The 25,981-nt window shown below is 39.8% G+C and overlaps 1 protein-coding gene across 1 annotated transcript in view; it reads left to right on the top strand.

Annotated features, from left to right (window-relative positions):
* Positions 1-25,981, top strand: part of LOC137108493 (carbohydrate sulfotransferase 8-like) — a 38,979-nt gene that overhangs the window by 9,769 nt on the left and 3,229 nt on the right. The window contains exons 2-3 of the mRNA XM_067493155.1: positions 4,629-4,823; positions 25,110-25,150. Of these exons, the coding sequence (XP_067349256.1) occupies positions 4,703-4,823; positions 25,110-25,150 (162 nt within the window). The 5' untranslated portion in view covers positions 4,629-4,702. The remainder of the gene's footprint in view (positions 1-4,628; positions 4,824-25,109; positions 25,151-25,981) is intronic.

The raw sequence follows: 25,981 nt of genomic DNA, 5'->3' as shown, positions 1-25,981 counted from the left end.
ATCAAATCAGCTGGACCAAATGAGGCAGGTTTGATGATGCACTAAGATGGAGCCTTGGGGTCCACCACAAGAGATTACAGTAAATGTGCCCTTTGCTGTATGTACAGTTTTAATTCCTCCAAGGAGTTACTTATGTCACTAAATGTCATCTACATTTTTATATCAGTTCGTAAGAACACAGTGTTCAACTTTATCAATGGAAGCAGAAAGATTAAACACTGTAGTTTGGTTTAAGCTTGTCAGTTAAATGGTAATGCTATGATGGTGAGTTTACTGAGCCTATTACAGTCTGAGCTGATTTTGGTTGCAGAAACGCTGCACCTGCAGAAGATTACCCAGCTTTATGGTGATTTGACAGCTGCTTTGTGTACTACAGATTAAAACAGTTTTTATTGATGTAGTGTGGAGTTAGAGCAGAGCGGGAATTGTATCTGTCTAAAAATATCTTCAGCTTCCTGCAGTCCTGAATGCAAGTTTTTTTTGGTCTGCAGCAATGACCCAACATATCTGTTGTTATAAATAAAGTGATTGTTCAAATAAAATAAACTGAATAAACTAAATAAATTTTTTTAAAACAATTTTTAAGCAAACATTGGATCTTTACAGCTCTTTAAATTTGAATTTTCTGCTTTTGCTATTCAGGATATTAAAACTGTTTGGTTTCTTGCATGTTGGTCAGACAATACAAGACATTTGAAATCATAATTTCTGACACCTTTCTTGTGTTAAACCAAAAAATTGCAAATGAATCTGCAAATTTAGATCATTTCCTCTGCTTTAAGTTTTTTACAAGGTCCCTCCTGGACGAGCTCCAAAACCTGCAGTTTGTTTTTTTAGACTAATTGACAATACATCTTGTAACGGTTTTATTTAACAACTAGTTATTAACAACAGCTTGTTTTCAGACTTTCATAGTGAACCATTACCTCACACGTTTACTTTTATAAATGTCCATCCTTCCCGAACCTGAATTAAAGTGCTTTTGCTGCCTAAACCTCAGACGGGTCTCTGGAATTGGCCCTTGGTCTCTGGAGTCACAGTTCTTAAGCCATCTGACCACCTCCTGGAGACTCTGCTGCTGTTAATGAATGAGAAACTTTGCCTCAGAACGAAATAATAATCGATACTGACAACAGTCATTTCCCGCAGCCCTACACACACAGCACACTTTAAGTGCTGTTAGTTTGTGCAGAAACAAAGGAGGAGTTCTGTATTTCCTGCACATTATGTTAGTAGAAAGCATCTTATGTTGCAGCAGCTGGAGTTTGTGCTTTGCCCCTGAGTGCTGAATCATCAAGTTAGCAGCAGATTCTCAGGTAAAAAATTGCTCTGGGCTGTTTTTATGTTTGTTTTTGGCATAAGTTTTGTGGAGTGTGTATTTTTTTGTTTTCTGTGTTCTCCTGTTGGTAACACAGCCGACACGAACTGTTATTGTCAGATAATGATATCTGACTTAATGGGGTCTTTAAAAACATGCTGTTTCTGGAGTCTCTTCTAAAGCTGAGTAGGGGAGAGATGAGAGAAAGAGCCCAAGTAATTTGGTGGAGACAGGTGCGTGCATATGTCCTTTACTTTGTCACCACCTTTGCCCATGTGAAGATACACACATGAAACATGTTGATATGATGCACTGTGACCTGAGGATATCATTACTCATGATGTTTATCCATAGTAAACCTCCAAAATCCATTGAGAAGTCAGAGAAAATGAAGGCTGCATTTTTTCTTAAAGTTTTCTTCAGTGTTGATGTAATCCAATGGTAGTTGTCCAGAACAGATTACAAGCAGGTGCTGATTACAAAGAATTAAAATGGTGTTAATGTTGGGACAGTTTTATTAAATGGGAAAAATAAAAATAAATAAATAAAAAGAAAATTTAGTAAAATTCTTAATATAAGAGACAGAGTCAGATCCTCTGAAAACACATGATTCATCAAAGCATTTATTGTGATTGATTGAGAGCTGAGTAGATAGTGTGTCCCTCTTTATTGTCTAGCACACAGTTCTGTTGTGATAAAACAGGATCTGTGTTGGAGTCAGAGCTCACCATCATGTTGTAGTGTCCCTGTGTGCAGACATGATGGAAGCATGAACAGAAGCACATCTGGTTGCAGCATCAGACCCGAGGTAAAGCAGAGGACCTCACTTTTCAGAAGCTTGTAAAGAAGCTATCAGTTGGGGTCACACCATGTGTTAATTTAATTAGAACAATTACGTATTTTGCAAAACTTGGTTTTTAGAAGACCTGACAGAGGCAGTAACTGGAGGTTAGCAACAGGAGACAAATCGTACAGCTCCATCTCAATTAATCAATGAGCTGAATTTACAGAGATTCGACTTTTGGTTCATTGTGAACGCCTCTACTGAAATATCTAATTAAAGTAACTGTATAAGCCAACAAAGGGTTTTACTGTATTTGTTCTCCTTTTGTTTTTTTTATAGTCTATGTGTCTTGAAAGGTTAGGTAAATTAGAAAGTGATTAGAGATGACATCCTCACTGAGATCACATAACTGTTTTTGAAGTTTGCCTAACCAGTTGTTAGGGAAACGATGTTTGGTTTTGGCAGTTTTTGGACCTAACAGATGAGTGAGAATAACAAGGTAGTAATGGAAACTTGTGTGTAGCTGTGGAGGTACATGGTTTTTGCCTCTACAGTAACACAGCTGCAACAGTTAACTGAGAACTATATATTTAAATCACACATACGCTAATATTCAAACATGGTTCCTTAAGGCTAACAGAAAGCAGGCTGATCAAAACTGGAACAGAATCTCAAACCAACAACATGCTGCCAGAAAAAAGCAAACAATTGTGTTACAGCAGGTTATTAATTCAGGAAAATGTCATGGTGTCATGGGCCGGTGTCTTTGTTGTTTAGTGATTAATGAAGATGTAATTAAGGTCATTAATCAAACTGAAACCGTCTGGAAATGAATCATTGTTAGAGCAGTGGGGTCATATGCTGCCACAGTCCTCGCCGACTTTTTAATAAACCAGATTTTTACAGTTTATACTGGATTAAGTGGGAACACTTAATAACTTACAGTAAGTAAGAAATAGGTTCTGATTAAAGGGTATAATAGTGTTTGTTCTGGACTTATTCTGAATATTGCCCATTTATTATTGCTATTTTCCCCACAGCTGTGTTCTGTGTATTGTCGCTGTGTTGCATTAATCCTATGTGCATATGTGTGTGTGTCTGTACCTGTACAGTTTTTGAGCAGAACTGCTGCAGGGTCACACCTGCTGAGAGAAGCTGTTTGACAAGGCACCATAGAAACAGATGTTCCTGCTCGGCCTCGTGGGAGCTGGGAGTGTACAGTCAGCAGGATAGTCTGAGAGTTTCTCTAACAGTAAAAGCCCTCAGACACTGAAAATACAGCAGTGTGGTGAAACACATGGGTATTTGCAGACCGAACTGCTGTTGCTGAAGGATCTTCAAGGTCAAAGCCACAGATAGCTGCATGAGTCTGGCTCTGGAAATCCAGGGACCTTTTGTGGAACTGTGCTCCTTACCTGTGTTTCTGCCAATAAAACAAGGGTCTACGTTAAGTTTCAGGTCTTTAGTTCTACCCCCAAAGTGTCGCTGGTTGTGGACAGCAGAGTGGAACCTCCAGAGCTCAGCATTCTACACACCCAGTATTTAAAAATCTGCACTTATCATAAAAAGTGACTGTCTGTTAAATTTTTGGGGGTGGGGTTCAGGACCCTCAAAGATGCTGTCTCACAGTGTTCCGTTAAGTTGCTTGGTTATGAACTAGTTTGATATTAATAGACAGGATCTTTTGTGTTTACATGGACACAACAGAACTGCACTACCTAACCGAGAACGGCACTACCTCACTTTATTGCCTTATGCTCTTATTTTTTTGCTCTTTTTTTTAAATTTTATTTGTATTTTATTTTCCTTCAATTTTCTTTTAATTTACTGTATGACATTTGGTGTGGACGGCAAAGTAAGAATTTCATTGTGCAGGGAAACATGATTTCTGTCTGTGCATATGACAATAAACACTTTAAATCTCTTGAATCTTGGAGGTGCAGCCAGGGGGAGGAGAGTGTCTGGTTTGGGGACCTCAGAATCACTTTTCTTCTTATTGCTGCTTATGTGGTTCCTTTTAGACTGACTTCCAGCATGAACTGGGTTTGCAGCTGATCACACAGGAAAAAAATTGACGCCATGGTTCTATACCAGAAAATGGTAGAATGCTCCCTTTGGGTTGAGAGTTAGTGAAAGAGTTTAAGTATCTGTGGATGTTGTTCACAGTGAAGGTCAAAGGGAGCGTGAGGTCAGCAGGAGGATTAGAGCAGCATCAGCCACTGTGCTGAAGAGGTAAAGAAGCTAGAAAGAAAAGCTCAGTTTAACTCTATGATCCATCCGTCATCTGTGGTCCTCAACTCTGGGTAGCGACCAGGAGAATAAAATCATAAAGACAAGTGGCCAAAGTGATTTTCCTGCTTAGTGCTGATGTTGCTCTTTCATGTGGAAAGGATCCATCTGAAGTGGTTTGGGCATCTTGACACCTGGACTTCCTCTCTTTTGGTCTCCACTCTATCTCAGGGGCAACCAGTTAAAGATCATTAACAAAGACGTGTGCAGTGTTAAGTGATTTGTTTTCCTCCTCAGCTGGTGCAGTCGCGGCTGCTCTAGTGGTAGCCCGGTGGACTTTAATCTGGAGGAGGCTGCTGCTGTAAGCCGTCATGAAGCTGCCATGCTCCCTCTGCTGCTCGTTGTTGTTCCTGATGGTGCTTGGAGCTGGATCTCTGCTGCTGCTTGCCCGCCTGCAGGACCTCAACGAGACGGTGCAACAGCAGACTCCAGGTCAGTGTATAGAAGTACCATTTTCACATGTGCAAAAACAACATTTGTTGCTGATGGTTGTTTTACCAAAAGAAGTGACATTAAAATGTTTCCACCAGGCATCAAAGCTTTAACATTTTTGATAAATTACATACAATTAACAAAGTAATAAAATAGAAAATAAAATCTAAAATAGAAATAAAAAAGTTTACTCATCATGAGTTGAAACAAATAATGCTCGAGGGCTCTAAAAAAGCAATGAAATGTGTGCAGATTTTGAAGAGCAGAGATGTGCCATCCACCAGGCCACTAATGGATGTAAAATCTTTTGACCCAGAGCAAACATTTTATTAGTTAATTCAGTCCTACCTCCCCTACCAAATCACCCTGTCATTAAATATTCATGATGTAATTACACATTAAGGAAATGGCTTTGTTGCCCCAAAGCAACATCCATTGAGCAGTGTTATATCTCAACTGTGACTAAAAATATTCATAGATGTTCAATGCAAAGATGAGAGTAAAACTGAACTAAATCTGAACACAATCTGTAGCTCTTCAACGGTGAAACTGTTTCCTCCACCAAAATATCAAAATGTCTTCACCTAAAAATCTGTACATTGAGCATTACAAAATTTCCTTACAACAAAATTAATTCATTCAAAACTGTAAAAAGAGGCTTCCATGTATGAAGTGTATGGACAATACCTAATACATAATTCAGGCTAATTCAGACCATTAGACATGCATTCAGATGTCAGTGAAAAAAACACAGTCCTCTGTGCAAACTTGTAAATGAGAGTTTACATAAGAAGAACTAATAAGTCACACTGTGGGGAAATCTTCAAAACTGTAGCCTTAGTGCAGATTCCTGAAATAAAACTCACTTCAGGGAGAAAACACAAGAATATGAAAGTGTTTTAACATTCGGTGCAGAATCCATCAACAGCAGACAGAGGTGTGAATGTCCCCTCCATCCTCACCTGGAGACATAAAACTGTCTGATGTGAATAATAATGTTTCTAACACAGATACTGGAGCCTGAGTGGCTCTAAATTCTGCAACTAGGGTTTCTGTTTATTCTAGCAAAGATTTTCTACTAAAAGCATCAGGTTTGTAAAGCATCCCGATTAGTTTGGATGAACAACTCAGATATGTCCAGATGTTTGTCCTGCTCTCAGTATTTATTAGTTATTGATTTGTTCAGTGATTTCACTAGCTCTGGATTTTTTTTTTTAAAGAACTCAGACTCAAGATCGAATACTTTTTATCGACAGTTTAAACTGTCTCTGACCCACAGCTGGATCCTGGATCATCTCATGTTAATGTATATGTTGGGCTGCAGGGTCCAGATGGAGATGAGGTTTAGAGACAGATCAATACAATAATCAGCCAGCAGACCCACTCTGCCTCACACTGCATTAATGTGGCCTCTCCAGTTAGTCACTGTACAGGAGCAGGAGACACAGGATCTGGTAATGAACCCAACAGCACGGGGACACTTTGAAATTGTAATTGCTGTCCTCCTTTGTTATTATTTCAAGGCAGAGCATCCCGGGTCTTGGCTAGGGCAAATATTTAGGAGTCGGGATCATTGGGTCCAAACAATCCCCCCCAACCTCTGTCTCACCCATCTCTAATAACCATATTTACGCCAGGAGTGGAACAAAGAACCATCTGCAAGAGTAAAGTGGGCCCTAATTTTCCTATAATTGAAGGTGTTTGATGAGTTGTTTAGAACTAACAGGAAGAACAGGAACGTGCCATGACTCAACATGGCTTATCTAAATGACTGGATGACCTTCAGACACATAACCACAAGCAGCACTTGAAATTAGCAAAGAAATGATACAAAATCATCACAAACAGATGACAAACAACCACAAAGACACAAAACTACCCACAGGACATTTTTTACTCTTACTGCCTTATGTTGGCTTTGGTGCTTTATCCCTGAAGTGTGGACATTGTCAGTTTTTGTCGTCTCAGCAGCCAGGAAGCAAAAAGCTGACCTGCCAGCAGCTGGGAGAGAAATGCGTTTCATGTTACAAGTATGTCGACAAAATGATGCAGTGGCAGATCAGTGGGATGTTATAAGACATTCAGTTATTCTGTGTCTTTAACTCTGTGGGCTGGATCATGTTTAGTGAAGAAAACAAAGCAGTGGACAAGGAACACGATCCATTTATATTTTGTTCAAACTTCCTTATGGACAGGAAACAACACAGCTCTCAGCAGAATCTTCCTTACAAACCAGAATAATGTGGATGTCTCTCAGGTTATTTACTGTGGAGTAAACAGGCTCTCTCTGTCAGCTGCAGTCTTTGTTACAGCAGCCGCTGTTTGTTCTCCCTTCCCCGGAGAACATTAATTAAAGTGCACTGTTCTGATCAGACTGCGGCATGCTGTGACATGTTTCTGTTTGGACTGAAATAGGCCGCACATCACATACCCTACACACTCGCACCCAGACCTTCAGACTGCATCAGGTCACTTAACTGAAGGAATCAGCAGCAGAGGGAATTCAGAGATGATTTAATGTGCTTTACCTCATATAGCTTGTCTGGACTCTGACACAACAATAAAAGGCTGTCTTTAGACTTTTTTTTATTTTTTAATAACTTTCACACTATTCCAACTTTATTCTCACAACATCCCTACCTTGTTTCACAGTATTCAGGCTCTATTCTACACAGCCCTTGGACATTCAGTATAGTGGTCGATCGATGAGGGTTTTTCAGTGGTCAGTGCTAAATGCCGATTAGAAAGGCCAGTGCCTGAAATTCAGTTTAATGTAATGTTATCTTCTCTCTCTCTCTTTGTATAACAAAAATACCATCTAATAACAAATGAGACAGCACTGGTTGTTGATGATCATAGAGCCGAATCAACACCTCCAAAACAGTTTTACCTGTTTCCTTTATTTAATCATAAAACCCATAAATAACACTGACACTATATTAGATTAGATTCAACTGTGTCATTGTACATATACAAGACAAACAAAATGCAGTTTAGTAGTCAACAAACAGCATTCTTTCATATATGTTGTTATCCAGATGTGTGAGCACAGAGTGCAGTACTGTGGAGACCTCATCCTCTATGCTGTCATTGCTGCAGTATGCAAATTGGTAGGGGTCCAGTGTGGGTGGCAGGCTGTCCTTCAGGTGTTGCCAGGATCAGTTGCTCAAAGCACTTCATAACAATGTCAGTGCTACACAGTGGTAGTTGTTCAAGTACTTTGGGGTGAAGTGTTTTGGCACTGGCACAAGGGAGGTGGATTTTAGATATGTAAGCACAGCTGCTCTGGCAAAAGAACTTAGTAAATTGATAAAGTTTAGAAAGCATAGTAACTGAAGAGGCAGGCTTAGTCGTGTCCGGTGGTCCAAGAAGTATCTGCTCCAGAGATTGTTGTATGACAAACACTCAACATTTGTTTAGTCCCACGTTCCAATTGTGCGAATAACAAGGTAATTTCACAGAGAATGTTCTGAAAGAATTCCATGGAACAAGTTTCACAAATCAATTCCACAGAACAAGTTTCTGAAAGTAATTCCTCAATCCACAGAACACAGTAAGAAGCAGTTTACCTCCAAAGCTACAAACTCAACTTTCCACTACTAACTTGTAATACCAATAGCTCTACTCTGTAGCTACAATACATTAAGGCCCAATTTGTCAACAAAACAGTGTTTCCTTAACAACTGGTTGGTCAAACCCAATGGCAAACTCAAAAGGCAAGCACTTCAAAGGCAGCCATGTGATGTAATTGATGACATCATCAGTACACATATATGCACTTCTTAACCGAACTAACCTTACAATACACAACGTGAACAAAAAAAAATGGAAACCCTGGTTGGCTCATACAGTAACTATTCACTATGACTGATCCTTTGGCCCCTGTCTCTATGTCAGACCGAGGGTTTGGTTTGAGAGTCCACCAGAGCTTGCTCAGCTTTATGATTTGTAGCAAACTATGCTAAATGGTTGGTGTATGGTGTCCATACAGTCAGCTTTCTGAATGCATCGTAATTAAAAGTGACGACCGTGATTGGGAGACTGTTTGCAGAGCTGAGTTACCTTTTTATTTACTTGCTCAATCTTTGCACATATAGTAATAGTTCACATGTATTGACTAATTAGTCATAAATTAATGTTAGTGTTTACTCACAGTTTTAACACTTTAGTTTCATATAATTATCTACCCCATTATCTGTAAAGGCGTATACTGTGTAGGGACATGGGGTTGGAGTCTATTCCAGTTGTCATTGATTAGATTAGATTTGATTTTTATTGTCATTACACATGTACTATTGGCACTCAAAGCGCTTTACACTATTTCTCACTCACCCATTCACAATCACAAAAATACACACACTGATGGGGGAGCTGTTATGCAGCTGGCCAACAATCACCGGGAGCAACTAAGTTGGGTTTCAGTGTCTTGCTCAAGGATGTGACCGGAGGAGCAGGGGATCAAACACTGTGGGATTGGTAGATCACAGCTCTACTTGATGCTCCACAGTCGCCCAAATGTGGAGGTACTATGGACATAATATACAGGTGGAAATACTATGGACAAATAATATACAGATGGAAATATTGTAGGCATGTTCTACAGATGAACGTGTGTTATCAGATGTTATGTCTCAGAAGAAAATATAAACACTTATTTACATGTCAATATCTGCAAATTGTACCATTACATTAAGAATTATGCATAACAGAATAAACAACAGTTGACATTGCAGTGCATAAAGCTAATGCATAGTATTCAGTACACAAATTAGTGAAATGAATGAGGACTTGAACCAGTGTGTGAGATGGATACAGTTCATTTGTATGTGCAGGAGAAACGAGGAGGGGAGATGAGTGTGTAGGGCAGTGAGAGGTCAGCGGGTAGAAGAGTTCAATAATGTAACAGCTGCAGGAAAGAAACTGTTCCTGAGTCTGGTGGTTTTAGTCTGGAGGCTCCTGAATCACCTCCTGGGGGCAGCAGGTTAAACAGTCTGTAGGAAGGATGAAAGGAGTCCTTGAGAACGCTCTGAGCTCTGGGCAGGTGGCGTTTCCTCTGGACATCCTCAATGGAAAGTGGAGCCCTCTGTGCTTCCCCCACCTTTGTCTCGATGCTGCCTGCATGCACCTCTGGTGGTTGGCCAAACTGCGTAGCCTCCGTTGTTCTGGAGCTCTCAGGGAAAAGTCGTAGATTGGTGATAACACTGTTGGAGAATTTTAGACAGACATTCAAAAGTTCCTGCCAGGTGAACGATGTAAAAGCAAAGCTGTTTTGAGTGAACAGAGCTAAAAGAAGCAGGAAAAATACTGCCAAATTGCAAAAACTGGAAAGACGACGGGCATCTTGGTTGTAGAGGTGAGAGGTGGGGTATCTGGACAGGTCTCCATTCTGTCTCAGGGCCAACACAGACAGATTCACACCTACGAGCAATTTTGAGTCAACAATTAACCAAACATGCATGTTTTTGGACTGTGGAAGGAAACTCATGCAGGCACGTGGAGAACATGCAAACTACATATAGAAAGGCTGCTGCCAGCTGGGGATTTGAACCGTGTCCTTGTAGCTGCAGCACTAAAAACCACTGTGCTGCCCTCATCGTTACACTATTCTTACTTCATTCTGACATGAATCTATCTTTATTCTCCTAATATTCAAATTTGATTCTCAGAATATTCTAACAACAATTTGAGTAACATAGAATACATGTATCTAAATAGTTTGTAAAGTAGAGTAAACATTTAAAATAACTCAAACTGAAATGAAAGTACTCTGTTATATTGGACATTAGTTATGTTGGATGCATGAAACAATGACGTACAGTTTATAGAGCTGCAGCGTAATAATTTGTGTTCCCACTGTGAAGCGGCAGGAACCAGAGCAGCACTTAGATGTTATTAGATTATTAGACAACACAGGAGAGACGTGGGATTCTTTTTCACAGCTTTTACTGAGAGCTATTGATTTAATTAACCAAGAACAATCTTCTGAAATGGAGTATTTGTATTGTTACTGTGCATTTCTTCCTCTCCACTGATATCATTGCTGATCAATCAGGTTTTAGTGGCATTTGATCATTTCTGAAAGAGATGGAGGAACTGATGCAACAGTTTTAAATCAATGACGGAGGAGACAGCTCTGATTTTAGCTTCTGCTTGGACGCAGCTGAGACGGAATCAATGCGATATCTAATATATTTATAAAATTCAAAAAATCAATTGTTAGGAAGACATTGCCAAACCACAGAGACTGGCTTCACTTGCAGGCAGCACACAGGCTTTTTATACTCTGACGGCTCCACGTTATCGACAGTTGGGATGAAAATTACAATAAAACTCTGACACACGAGACAATTCTTTAACTGCTCTCAGGGACAAATTTAGAAAATGTTTACAGAGCAGGAAATTCAAGCAAGAGGTGGGGGGAATAAAACATCATTGATCATTTTATATTTCTGTTGTCGTTATGTCTCTCTGTATTTGTGTTTGTATTAGTTTTGTGTTTCTTTGAGATAACTTTGCATCTCTGTAGGTAACACTTTCACTTTGCAGTAAATTTGTGTCTCTTCTTTGTTACTGTGTGTCTCATTGTAGTTGTAGTGTCTTTGTAGCCCTGTTGCTCTATATTTGCATGAATTATTAATTATCAGTAATTTTCATTATTCAATGACATTATTTAACAACAACTAATTAATGTGAATAATGATTTCCAAAGGTATTGAGTGAACGGTTAGGAACCAACTGCAGAATCTTCACAGACCACCGGGGACCGTGTCCCACTTATTGAAAACCCCTGTCTTAAATAAGTCATCATTTCAGAGGTTTAGCTGATAAGCTGTGTGTGTGTTGCACACAGTTGCTGTTTTAGCTTCCACTTTCTTTCCCTCACTGTCAATGGAAAACCTCAATCCCATACACCAGATCAGACTGACTGATACCCGCATCAGCTTCATCTGCGTTTACTTGACTGGTGAAATGGGCTGAGCCAGCACATACTTAGAGTGGTCCAAAGTCTGAACAAAGAACATGACCCTCACAGTACTTCCAGGGGACTCCAGGTGGGACAGGCCTAATCCTTTTCAGATCCCACTCCACTCTGCTCAGCTCCTCCCTGTCCACTGAGAAGAAGGCCCTCTTTTTCTCGTTCAGCAGAAACCAAGTGAACAAGATTGTAATTAGAAGGAGGATGGGCAGAGGTGTATGCATTCTGGGGGTTGTTCATATTGTCCTTATTGTATGGTAATAAATACTGCATTATGCAAGACTTTTTTGTACACTTTTAAACTGTTTTCCAGGATAAGCGTGATTATCTTTAAATTAGTGGAACGCTACTTCCTTTCTAACTTTCGTGTTGCCTGCTTTAATTTGCACATTTGTGAACTATACCATGGAGATCACCTCTTCTGGTTTACTGCCTTCTTTTTTTAGAGGGGCAACACTGTAAAGTATTGTACGTAGTGAGGCTGCAGAACTGTCAAGATAATCAATTTGTACAGGAGTAAAGTTAAGGTGGCTACTTTAAATTTGTTTACAGCTTTTTCACTTAAGCACCTGCTGTAGCGGAATTCTTTTCTAACTGCTGTATAGTCATATTTCTTATAGTCATTATTGCAAATTCAAAAGTTGTAAGTAAATGGTCAGAGAGAAGAGAATTATGAGGAAATACTGTTAAATTATCAGTGTTAATGATGTATTGAAGGACAAGGGTGTGACTAAAACAGTAATGTCACTAATGACTTTCTTTACTAAGCACTAAATCAGATAGAAAATTTTGATTCTGATTTTGATTTTGATTCAATCAAAAGCTCTGAATAAGGGACTGGAGGATGGTACACAATAAAAAATAATAGTGGTTTTTGAGTTTTCAATTTGTGTGTGAAAGGCTAAGAGTAAGGCTCTCAAATGAGTTATAACTATGTTTAGGTCTAGGTTTTATTGGTAAGCTTGAGTGAAGATTTCTGCTACTCCTCCACCTTGGCCTGTGCTTCTAGGAACATGATACTTAATATGACTTGGGGGGGGTTGACTCACTTAGACTGACATATTCTTCACTAAGACAAAATAAAAACAAAATAAAACAAATTGATGGTCACTTATCAAGTCATTTACTAACAGAGATTTATATGAGTGAGATCTGATGCCTAATAATCCACATTTAATTGTTTTGTTCTGTAAGAGGAGTAGTCTTAACTTTTATTATGTTATGATGAATGACTCCCCTTGTGGTTTATGTAATTTAGGTGGTTGGGGGAACAGACACAGTCTCTATAGTTATTTGGGAGTTTTGGGGGAGACTGCTGTAAGGACACTGTAGAGAGGCATGTAAGACTGGATTTCTGCATCCTAGGCTCAACTCTGGATTGTCAGAGATCAGACAAGTTGAGAATGAGTCCACAGTTCTCTCCTGGGTGTAATTATGATTTATTGAACTACAACCTTTAAACTCAGTGTAGTTGGTTTTACAGCTTTACTGCAGTTAATCTTTAATGCAGCATGTAACAACATGAAAGCACCTCAGAGCATGGTCAGAGTATTTTATAATCAGTTTATAATTCTCTGTTGATGCTGCTGCCGCAGCTCCTTTTCCTTTAATGTGTCCTTCTGTTTTCCCTCACCTGAGGGAAGTCTTCTTATGGCCATCACCTTGTTGTTTTAAACACTGTGCTTTCCTAGAGGTTATTTTTCAGTGTTTTTCAGTTTTTATAATTAGTTTGGTCCTGTATCCAACAAACTGTGCTGTGATTGGTCAGATGTGGCACGAGTGTGACAGTTCCAGGGATAAAGGAGCTTGCACAAGCTGTTGTCTGCTGGTTAAAACACCCAAATATTCCTTCATCAGCTCGTGTCGCTCAGCCAATATCTGAGTCAGCAGTTGGTCCAAGGTGAAACAGGAGTTTATGAAGAAACTGTTTTGATCTGACCTCTGTCCGGCCTCCCTCAGCAGTAGCAGCTCATTGCTAGTCAGGAGGCAGCATCTCATTTTATCTCTGCCAGTGTCTCCATCATCTGCAAAGGGTCGAGTCCTGTGCGGATGTGATGTAACCGGGGGTCACCCATCTCCCTGAATTTGAAATATGAATCCAGGATTGGACAGAAACTTGATCAGCCTGTAAATATTACAGTGAGGAAATGTGAAGAGCTGGAGCGCCTCCAGCAGCAGACTGTAGTTCACATTGTGTCAAGATGCCCACAGCAGCGAACAGCAAGGTACGGATTCGCCAGCGGGAGAATTCAGTCCTGATGAGTCCTCTGCTGCAAACTAGTCTGATTGTAATTCATTACACATTTTGCAAAATGTCCCTAATGTTCCGTAAGTTGCTGGGTTTGGTATTTAGTATTGAGGAAAAGTAAAGTGACTTGCCTAAAAAAGTAATTCCTAGCTAATTAATTTACTAAGTGCTAATTACTACCTTAAGTAAATGTAAGTATAACAGTAACAATATTCCACCAAAACCAAAGTATTTCAACAGTATTAAACATGATGCTGATGATAAAATTTGTAAACTAGTCCAGGTCTTTTCCACTAACCTTTAACTAGGTAAAAGAAATTACCATACTAGATCCATTAATTGATCCGTTTTTACACTGCACCTGTCAGAATGGGTTCTGCATAAGATTTGACTTTTCTTACAAATCTGAATTACACTGCTCCTTTATACTCGTCAAGTGTAAACGGGTACGATTTACAGAGTAACATGAATTAAAAAAAGATGCTGTTGTCCAGATCCTTTTATGTAATTAGATCGTTGTTCTTTGCGAGGGCCTAGCCGCAGTCTGTTGCAGTTGCTTTCCTTTTCTTTTAATCTGTTCTTCCTTTTTCATATTTTAGTGTGGTATTTTAGTAAAGTATCAGGTTTGTTGTGTAAAGCTTACGATCTCTGATCAAGCGGCTGGAGGGAGTTTTTATGTATGTTTTTATCACCGCAGAAGCTTTTCTGCTTCAAGCTGTGACCAGCGCCAGCTGTATGGAGCTGGAGCCGCTCATTTGTTTACAGTCGGGAACAGCTGATCGGGCTGCTGCAGACCGGTAGATTTAAGCTTCGTTCGGACTTAAAATACAATATAATAAAATTGAAAACAGCGAGAGGTCACAGAGCTGTTAAAAAGTGGATTGTGGGAAACAAAACAGGCGAGCGAGGAAGAGGAGGAGATTCAAGCCGCATCTCCCATCTCTGGTTACTTGAAACGTGAGGTCTCTGGAGAACAATATTCCTCCTCCTGGCTACGCAGACGGCGAATATGACGTCATACACTCAGTCGCAGCCAGACTCCAGTCCCGACATCCTGACACCCTCTTTATGATCTCCAGTGACTTTAATCATGCAACCCTCTACAAGACCCTCCTCACATTCACACAATATGTGCATTGTCACATCACTGGGGAGGAGACACAGGACCTGATGTACCTAAATGTTAAAGAGCAACACTTTCAGCCAGAGACTGGTCACAGTCAAGTGCTCCACAGAACAACGCAGGAGATCCTCTCTACCCATAATGCTTTGGGAGGATATGAACAGGAACCTACTGTGACGTTGATATAGCTGTGAGATATAACTTGAGGCCTGTATTTGTTTACATTTATTTATTGACCATTTCTGTTACTTTGATGATAAAGAGGTTGCCAACTTGTGCACCCAACTGCAGATGCTGGAGGAAATTTTGGGGCTTACCTTCCGTGGTTGCTTTAGTACAACAAACGTTCCTGCTGTACATCCTCTAGTTAAAAACCAAAGTGTCATGATCTGGCCTTCAGTTCTACTTCCTACCCTGGACTTTTATTTTGCAGTCCGTTTTCCTTGCTTCCTGTCACATAGTTAATTCCACCAGCTTAATCATTAATCATCATCTGATTGTGTTCACCATGCTCTTTGGTTAATTTATAACCAGCTCTTCTCAGATCCTCCGTCTTACTCTTACCCGTGTTAATTGGATTCCTGAATCTTGTTTTTTAAACTCTGTTGCCTGTTCCTGATCTGAGGTTTGGTCCGTTTCTGTTTTTGTTTCCTTAGTCATTTATCCTGGTGTTCATTTTGGTTTTGTAGTTTATGTTTCAGATTCTTGTTGAGTGTTTTTGTTACTTGCCGTGTGTTTTTCATATCCTCCTCTTACGAGTAATTTTATGTTGGTTCTTGGGTTTTTACCTTTTAAATAATCATTTTTATTAGTTTACTCCCTCTCTTTGTCACTTCTTGGGTCAGTCTTTATAAAAAACGTGACACCAAATATATCCAAATGATTCATTCGTCTTTACTGCTTCACTTGGTGAGTTCTCTTGATGGTCTCTTGATCAGGGTTTGCTCCTGCTGAGGTTATTTTTACTTGTTATACTTGTTAGAAGCATTGATGTTTGTGTCTTAAACTTTATTTGCCCACTCTTACCCACTTCCTCTGCATGTGGGGAGGACAGATCTCTCCTGGTAAAGCCTGTGGGAATGCTTCTTACTATTTACATATTTAAAAAAATATATAAAAGTTTTAATGAGACAGTGAGAGGTGTTCACATTCAAAGTTGTGTAAAAGCACAAGATAAAATATAGTCAGAAAACAAATCCGGATGACTGGTGATGCTCAAATTTTTCCTCTGCTGCCACCATGAGGTTGACATGTGTTTCTTTTGGTGAAAAACATTGAGAGACGATTTGCCATGAAATTTGGTGAAGAATATATCTACAATTCAACTAAAAATATTTTTCATAGTGTTAAAATTGGTTTTCTTCGGTCTGTAAAATGTCCAATCAGGACTTACCTGACCACAGTGAGATGTCTTCAGAAGCTGCTAATAAGATTCCTTCACCTCCTGTATGTTAATGCAGAGACTGAAATCCAAGCATACTGCTCAGACACTAGCAGATTTTAAACATAAGATTGTTTATTTAGATGAATGGAGCCTTTAAGATCAGTTTAATACCGCAGTAAAATGTTAAAACAGTTTGTTGCTTTAGAGCTGCAATGGTCTTTTTATTGACTCCTTTTGTAATATAGCAGGATTTTATGGTAATTTCAGTTTCAGTTTCAGACTCCCATAAAATGTCTGCTGGAGCTGGGAAACACAGATGTGATGTGACTCAGTTTCATACCAGATAGAGCCTCATTAGCTCGGCAAGTCTATGGCCTCTTATGGTACGACAGTAAGTTATACTTGGACATTTCTAAGATTTTTGTCACTCAGTCAATGACAAGACTCTGTGTAAAAAAAAAAATATATAAATAAATAAAAAAATAAAAAATAAAAAATAATAAAAAATGTCTTTAGCCTTATGTTTATGCCTCATTTTTCATGCAGGATTGAGGTGAAATCCCTCCTCAGGTATTCTTCAGACAGAATAACACTGGGTCGTGGAGGGCATTAGGGATTTAAAGGTGAAATATTCTAACCTCATTCCTGCTTTTTTGGAATAAGAGTAAGTTTTAGAGACTCAGCTACTGACTAAATTAATTAAAATAGATTTTCCCAGTTCGAATACAGCCTTAAGAATACAGTTTGAGACCATGCCTGTGAATATTTTATAATGCTACCTCCTTACCTGTTTGCTAATGAGAGCTGGAAAAACGAGACAGACCGGTTGGACAACACCTGGGTCAACAAGGGGCACATCAGGTGTTGTGGAACCAGGGAAATCAGGGAGACCTCATGAGAATTGGCCTACTGGAACAAGAACAAGACATTTATGGACAAGAGATGATAATATGGAGTTGTTGGAATGCTACTATACAAGTAACCATTCCGAAAGGGGTTACATGCAGAGGACGTGGGACCTGTAAATAGTTGACCCAACATCTACACTTAACACTAAAATAACTAGTAGGTCAGTGTTCTAATATTCACAAGAAATACCTGCTATCACAGCTAGAGATTTTCAAGGTACAACACAAATGCTTCGGCATGTCGGAGCCAGGACGACAGATCAGGGGGGAGATATCATCCCCCCCCACAATCGGAGATTGGGTTGGTAGCCCCAATAACAACAGATTAGATTAATGCATGAGCAGCTGACCTGAGATTGGAGATCGTGGCTAAGATGGAGAGCTAGAACCCTGTTAAAGGGAGGAGTCCCATCCAACTGCCGCCCAATAACCTGCCTCTGCAAAACATGGAAGCTCCTGTCAGGCATCATAATGGCTAAGATGAGCAGGCACATGGATCACTACATGAGTACTGGAATAGGTTCGTGAGGCTGGGGAAGCATGTCTCTGACCCAATGACCATCAACGCTGGATCCCACCAAGGCTGCGTTCTGAGCCCCACCACCCCCACTCACAGACCGTCACTCTCACTTTTTCAAGTTGTACTGCCTCTCATTGCACACGCACTTTCTGTACATAGCTTCTTATTTTATTTTTATTGTATTTTATTCTATCTCTGTTTACACACTTCATGTTTGTTGTGTGTCACATTTTTGCATTCTAACTTCAGATTTTAGATTATGTGTCTGACACCAAGACAAATTCCTCATACTGTTAAGTTTTCTTAACAGTAATAAACATTTTCTGATTCTTATAAATATTCTAAAATGATAAATATTTTGCTGTTTATAATGAAATGATCATTTTGGGTAAATATAATTTTATCCAGGCTAATGTATCGCCTCCTGATCTCTGTGTATATATCTTATTGATTATTGGGCTGTACGTCTGTTTGCCTGCATCTGGAATCAGGATGTGGGTGGTGGTGTGAGTGTGTATTGGGCTCATGACACACACAGCTGCTGCCTGTATTATTCAGGGGGCTCATGTGTTATTCATGTGGTTGTGGTGGAGTCTGTCTCGGTTGAAGGAGATGACATGAACATGAAGCCGGTGGAGAAAAAGCTGATTAATTAAACAGCAGAAGAAGATTTTTCTGCTAAACCTGTGGATGAAGCTTGTTGCAGCATTGACCAAATATCTGAAAGCCCTGTCTTTCTGCTGCTCCTGTAAACTGATAGTGTACCCACCAGTGTTCACCTGTTTAAGATTGATGCAGGCTCCACCTCAGACATGATGATAGTTTATAACGTTTTATATAGTGTTGCTAATCCGTTTGCAATTAGACCAGATTTCACATCCCACATGTTAATGACATGAAAAAGAAATGTGTAAAGTTACTGTGAAGGTTTCACCAAGTAGACCGGAACCGAATGCAGACAGCCATGTGTTGTGGATAACAAAATTTTAATGCGAAAGAAAGTGACAGTCTGAGCCGACAAACCAAACTGGGAGTAACATGAGGCAAAGTCCAGTCATTTCAGGTAAAAGATCTACACAGGACTAGCACAAAACAACCTGGTCCTTATATCCACAGTGGCTCAGTGGACTCTGCAGGTCCTGCAGAAACTGGACACGGTAAAATGTGAATATACTAATGGAGTCCTGGAGTTTTCACTGAGAGTCTCTTGTAACTGACACCAGTGTTATTACACACAGCCCCTTCATGAACCCTCCAGAGCTGCTCGAAATAGAAACCAAATTAAATTTCCTGATGGTGTTGGCGGGGGGTGAGGAGGTTCTAAAAACAGAATCTCTGATGTACCTCTAAAATGTAATTTGATTTTAATGCAAATTTTTACTTTTGTTTTTGCGATTTCTGTGCTCCACACAGCTGTATGTTGAGAAGATAAACAAAACTAATCATTAAATATAAACTCTTGACATTAACACTGCATTAAAATGTAGATTTAGTGCTTTTCACCTGGTGTTAGAGCAAATGAAGCAGCTTCAGACTCTAGGATGCCTGGACAGAACACATATAATATAAAAAATGTCTTATTATATTGACGTAATAAGAAAATTGACGATGATCCTGCTGTGTAGGTCTCATCTTGCATTCACATCTATTTTTTTCTCTGTTGGTGACGTTGGTTTGTCTGAAACTGCAGATATGGAAATAGATGAAATAGACTGGACCTGATTTCATGTGCTCCACATCTACGTACACCAGTTAGCCACAACATTAATACTAGTAGTCCTAATAATGTGATGGAGGAGCAGGGTTGGCATGGCAGTTTGGAGCTACTCAGCCGCATAAACAGCAACGTGTGATAAACTGTGTGCAGAGGTGGTAAAGTTACAAAAAAATCAATACTTGAGTAAAAGTGGCCTAAAGAATTCTACACTAGAGGTACCACTTCAAACCTTTTACTTAGGTTAATGTACTAAGCAGATTAACTGCATTTTACCTAAAGTACAATAGTAAAAGTACTCCACTAAAACATACTTTAAACATATTGTAAACTCTACTGTTTAGAGTAGTTATGTCAAACAAAGGTGACAAATAAACAAAGGTGGAGCAGATTTTTGCTCTTTGTGTGTTGACAGGTGGTTACATCATAGTGAAACCATAGGGATCATTTAACAGTTCATTATCTTTTTATATTCAAACCACCAGATAGGCTTAGTGTATACTGAATGTACTTCATAACTAGACATAAGCAGTCGTGTTTACTTAGGCTTATCTACTAAGAGCAGTCAAACATAAAGAACTTCAGAACTTTCGGGGACCGGGAATCAAACCACTGACCCTGTGGTCCGTGGACCACTGCCTTACCAACTGAGCTACAGCCGCCACTGTTTGTAACAGCGAGAGTGATGCCCTTGACAAAGCTCAGCACAGATTATCCAGTTTTCTAAATGAATAAAACAGAGCTCAGGAGAACAAATCATCATATAGACAGCGGTTAAATGTGGGCCAGATCATAGTGTACACAACAGTTCCTCAGACACACTGTTAGAAATAAAACTGCAGTGTTGCTATGGGGGTGTGAGGGGGAGGAAGTTGTTTTCATGAAGCAGTTTTGGCAAAGAAAATTCTCCAGAGTGGTGAGAGAGCTTTAACTGCCTCACCCCTTGTCATGCTGCTCATCTCTGTCCATCTTTTATTGATGTTCAGGTTATGAATATTTGAAGGCGTTTCAGCGTGACTTGAAAGTGTTTCAGAGGAAGCTGCTTGAGAGAAGCTCTCCTGTCACACTTTCTTTCTCTGTGCACAACTAATGAGTTAAACAGGAGCCTGGGCAGACTGCCGCTGGAACATATTATTTTATTTTAAAAAATGCATGAAATGAACCTGCAGAGAAATATTTGGTGACTGCAGTTTCCCTCAGCTTTATGGAGCATTATAGGTTCTGGACATCCACTTTACTGTTCTGGCCCACTCTCACTGCTCTCATAGCAGGAAGCTAGGGATGTTGTGATACCACCAATACCAAACAGTCACAGTTTTTTATTCTCAGAAAGTTTGGAAGGAGCACACACAAGTAGACAAACCCTCAAATCCCACAAGATTTCACACATTCCCTCATGTTCTTTGGTCAAAACAAACAACAAGGGTTTTATAAACTGAGTAACTTTCGCTAAAAAGAACAAAAAGAAAAGAGAGACAAACAAATCACGTTAGATCATGGAGGCAGAGTTGTTAATAGCATGGACTCCACACTCACTGGCCACTTTATTAGGTACACCTGTACAATCTAATGGAATCCAATACAGAAGTTATGCCATGAATTTTCCTTTTAGATGGTTATAACTAATCGTTTTTTAGGTTAAAAGTGCCAGAAAAGTGATAATCCTACTCTTTTCATTATTGAAGTCATAGTGGGTGGTGCAGTTGTACTGGAGTACATTATAAGAAGAGGTGGTTCTAATGTTTTGCCACACATGCCAAATCAACGTGCAGAACATGTTCAACTGTGCTGGCAAGCTTAAAGCCTTTTTGTACTTCTTCGTGTAGTACTTGCTATTGGTCTTGGTCTTGACATCAGTCTTAAGACTACTTTTTTCTTTGTCTCGGTCTCAGCTGCATTTTCACTCTGTCTTGTCTTGGTCTCAGACATGGCAGACTCTGGATTTTTTTTTCAACACCATAACTGTGTTAAAATCAATAAATTGCCTGAGCATTTACTGTGATTTGATGTAAAACACCCTTACTTCAATTACAATTACTTCAATTATTTCTGATTGGAATTTATTACTATCACCCCTCCCAGCCCCCGTTCTGTCTGTTCATGTTTGTATGGGACTGAGTGAGACCACAGAGCTGAGTTGTATGTTAGTGCTGCTTCTAATCTTTATAAAACTGCATTACGTGATGATTCTGGTGTTTCAGCTTTGATTGGATTTAAAGCTTAAAGGTTTAACGTCATAATTTCTACAGTATAAACTGCAGTTCCAGTCGTGCTGGAGTCCTGGTTCTGGATTAACCTACAGTGTCTGTCTGCAAAGAGAACTGAGAGATTTGGTTTCTGAAATAGATTATGAGAACCGTATGAAAGCTTCTTTTGTCCACATTTCTGTGAGAGAGGAGGGAGAGAATATCCACTGATGAAACACAGGACAGAAGAAAACTGCTGACCATGTTTTAAGTAGTAGTACTTTGACTGTGTGTCCTAAAAAGGTTGAGATTAAATAAACTGAGAGCAGTTCAGATTTGAACCTGCAGGTTCTTGGTGAGAGTCAGTGATAGTAACAGTCTCTCTTCCCTCTATAATTATTTCACTTCAGCTGATGGGAGCTGATGGCAGTATCACAGCCGGCCGGGTTAGAAGTCAGTAAAATGACCTGAGCTCTGAGACTTAAATGCTGCTTAGCTAAAGGTAGCTCCTCTCTGAGTGAAAAGAGGAAGGACTTGGCTGGTGTTGGTCTATTGTTCTATGTGGCCATTTTACTGCTCAGTTTTGTCTATAAATGGGTTTGTAGTCACACTACAATTTATAAATGTTGTTCCAACAAAAATCTTCATACATAAGCTCTAGTCAAAGAGCTTATTGGGATATTGGTCTCCAGGCTTGTTTTACTCTAAGGATGTATTTCAGTGATACTACACTTGAGCAAACAGGACAGACTTTTGCTGAAACAGGTCATAAGTAGCTCCTGCATGAATGTACTTCACCTGCCCCCCAGCAAAGTTTCCTCCTGTCTGCACCATCTCATCCAATTGTCCCTACCAGCATTAAACCAGGATCTCTGTCTGAACAGCTTTGTCCACCAGCTTTAGCCTCCAGCTGTAGCATCTGCTGCCTGGAGTTTCAAACCTCTGACACAAGCCAGAGCTAACGTGAATCTGCTGTACCAGAGGCTCTGCGCAAAGACTGACAAAACAGCCGTGATGTTTCGCCAGCCATTCCTGCCTCTCGACTCCACAATGCTCAGCACCATCTGTGGTGTAAAAATGCACTCAAACAGAGGACTGTTGTGTCTTTGTGTCTTTTATTTCTGTCAGTCACCAGAAGCTAAAAGTTGTCAGACTACAGAAATTAGTGATGGTGAGTATTAACACAACAAGTCCCTACATATGGATCAGTGAGTCTCTGTGTCCAGCAAGTCATTTAATGTTCCTGACAACCTCTAAAGCCTCATTTAGACCCTTTTTAAAGACACGTAAAGGTTTAAAAATCAGAGAGAGCTGAAGACAGTCAGACCTAACCCAACATGTGGTCAACCCAAACAGAGAAGCAGCTGCAGCAGCATCAGGATCCAGCAGGTAAGAAAAGAATTAGTGGAGAGGTCAACAGTCATTTATTACAGAGCTCAGAGGGACACAGCAGCATCAGCGTGGACACAGCTGCTTCGCATGGCGTCTCTGAAAAAGGACAATCATAAACTGTACCTGTCTTCGTTAAGGCAGCACTGCAGCTGTTTGTCCATCACACATCCTTCAGCAACAACAGGACACATTTCCACCTCCCTCAGCAGCAGTCAGATGAAACTTTGGCTTAGTTCTAGCCTGTTTATATCTGTGGCTCTGCTCCATAAATCATGAAGACTGAGTGGACCATACACCAGGACACATTGATACAGTCCTGAGACGTGACCTTCAGTTAGTACACCACGGTATGTGTCCCTCTGAGTTTCAGTTTGAATGTGGTCTTTTGTTCAAAATTTCTGGTTTCAGACAGTTTAGTCGATTGAATCAGTTTCAGTCTGGCCTCATGTTGTCCTTTGTTTTTAATGCTTATATCAAACATTTTAAATCCCTCTGCAGAAACGGCCGTCATCATCTTGTTATGTACAGTTATCATGGATACAGGTGTGGTTTGCAAAACGACATAGTAGAAATGTTCAGTGCCTGCAGAGCAGATGCAGAAATATCTTTGTGATCCTTTAGTTTCACAGTTTGTGTTATTGTCACAGTTATGTTATTGTTATGAATTTAGATCATTAACCTGTCAGACAGAACTTCAACACAATCTACAGACCAGGAGTGTTTGGTTCTTCATTTGTTCATCTTTCCCATTTATGTTTGGTTTCATTTGCTAATTGAAAACATGGACCATTTAATCTTTAAGTACTTTTCCTTCTCTTTATCATAAAAAACTGGTCATCAGTGAACATTTTTCAGAGTAGATGTGCTGCTGAAGAGATACAGCTGAGGTGGTTCAGGATCAGGTGTGTGTGTGTGTATGTGTGTTTTAGAGATACAGTCAGGTGCAGGCTGGGTAATAAATAACTTGGAGCTACTGCAGGACTCCTGTAACCGCTAACCTTCAGAGTCAGGAAGCTGCTGAGAGGCCATCTGGACCCCTCACAAAAACCGTGTGTGATTGTATTCTTGTTGTGCTCACATTTTTGCCGGTCCGTGCAGAAGATTGTTTAAATGGTGAGACCATGTTGACATTGTTTTTTTCTGCTGTTTCTCCAGTTTGCTCCGTCCACAGTGAAACATGAAAACACTTTTGATTCCAGTAAATTCTGCCACCAGTCGAAACTCCCTAACCCAGAAAGACAAGTCTTCACGGTGGCTGGGATACTCAAGGACATTCAGAAACCTTACTCCTGCTGTCAGATATTTGTGTGTTGAGGAGTTTGACGTTCACAGAGCCAAAGAGAACCTTTGATAAATCATAGTAAAGCTCAGAGTTTAGTCTGTTCAGCTGCTGTTTGTGGAGAGTTTCATCGTTTTATTCCTCTGTCAACACAGACATTGAAGTGCAACAATGAAAGCAGTTTGGCATTGAGGAAGAGAATAACCTGTTACAGCAGGATGTTTCTGAATTATTTAGACTTTAATTATTTACATAGCATTTTGACAGATCAGTTCATATATGTTATATAAACTGTATGTTACTCTGGTGAAACTGATTCATTTAAATTTACTGTAACATAAATAAATAGGTTTTACCAGACCAAGTTATCTCAGCCCTGAAGCCCCGCCTGGCATCTATACACCATCTCTTCCTGCAGCACTGTCAAATAAGACAGGTTTGACAGGATGATTGGCACCTGACACCTGTAGCTGCAGCGTAGATTACTCGTGTGTTCACACTGACTTCAGATCAGCTCGCTGGACTCAGGTGTTGTTGTTCTTCTCTTTTTGTGCAGGTGGGAACGTGCTGGTTGCCCCCAGGTGGCCCCTGAAGAAGGTGAGCCAAACACACAGTCGGCAACCAGCTGCCGACAGGGAAGTGGCGCCTCCATCTGGGCTGTTACTGCCAGTGCAACAACACAGTGAACAGGTTTAGTCTGTGCTGCAAAGTATTTAAGTACCTCTACTCAAAAACAGTACTTTGAGGTACTTATACATTTACATGTAAACCTACTTGTCACTTGTTCATTTTCATGTTCAGACTTTGCATAAGTAAAGTAAGCTAATAAAGTAAAAGAAATACAGGTGTTTCTACAACCAGGACCCCTGTAACAACTTAAAGTGCTTTTTCCAACATATTTTTATAAGTAGAGCTGTTTTATTTTGTCTTGCTCTGCAATGGCTTTTGAAGATTTATCTGGTGTTTTACTGTTGTGTAAAAAGTTGTTGGTCAGCATATGTTTATATGTTTTCAGTTAAAAACAACTTTAAATTGTTATTTTTTCTTGATCATAGTTCTGTATTTGTATATTATCTGTGCTTTTTGATAGTGAGATTTATTATTGATATTAATTTGTAAGGTATTTAGTGGGATTTGTAGTGAGGCAGTGGAATCTGTGGATGCCTTGCTTTGTGCAATTACTTGACACACCTGTGAGTGAGGATTTGACGGACACTGTTAGTGAAAAGAAAAAGGAACTCAGTCATGAAACTACTACACACGTTTGTGCTTATTCCCTGTGCTGAGCTCTGAATAAATGTAAGGAAAATCCCTGTGAACTTGGGTGTGAGATGTTCATTAAAATGAGTCTTAGTAAACAGTGTAGTTAGGAGTTCCCTGGATAATTATCCCAAATTTAGGCAAAAGTGAAAATAAATTCATCCAAAA

Source organism: Channa argus, chromosome 23 (genome assembly GCF_033026475.1).
Source record: "Channa argus isolate prfri chromosome 23, Channa argus male v1.0, whole genome shotgun sequence".
Classification (NCBI taxonomy): Eukaryota; Metazoa; Chordata; class Actinopteri; order Anabantiformes; family Channidae; genus Channa; species Channa argus.
Note: the sequence above shows the minus strand (reverse complement) of the source record. Positions and strands in the feature narration are given on the sequence as shown.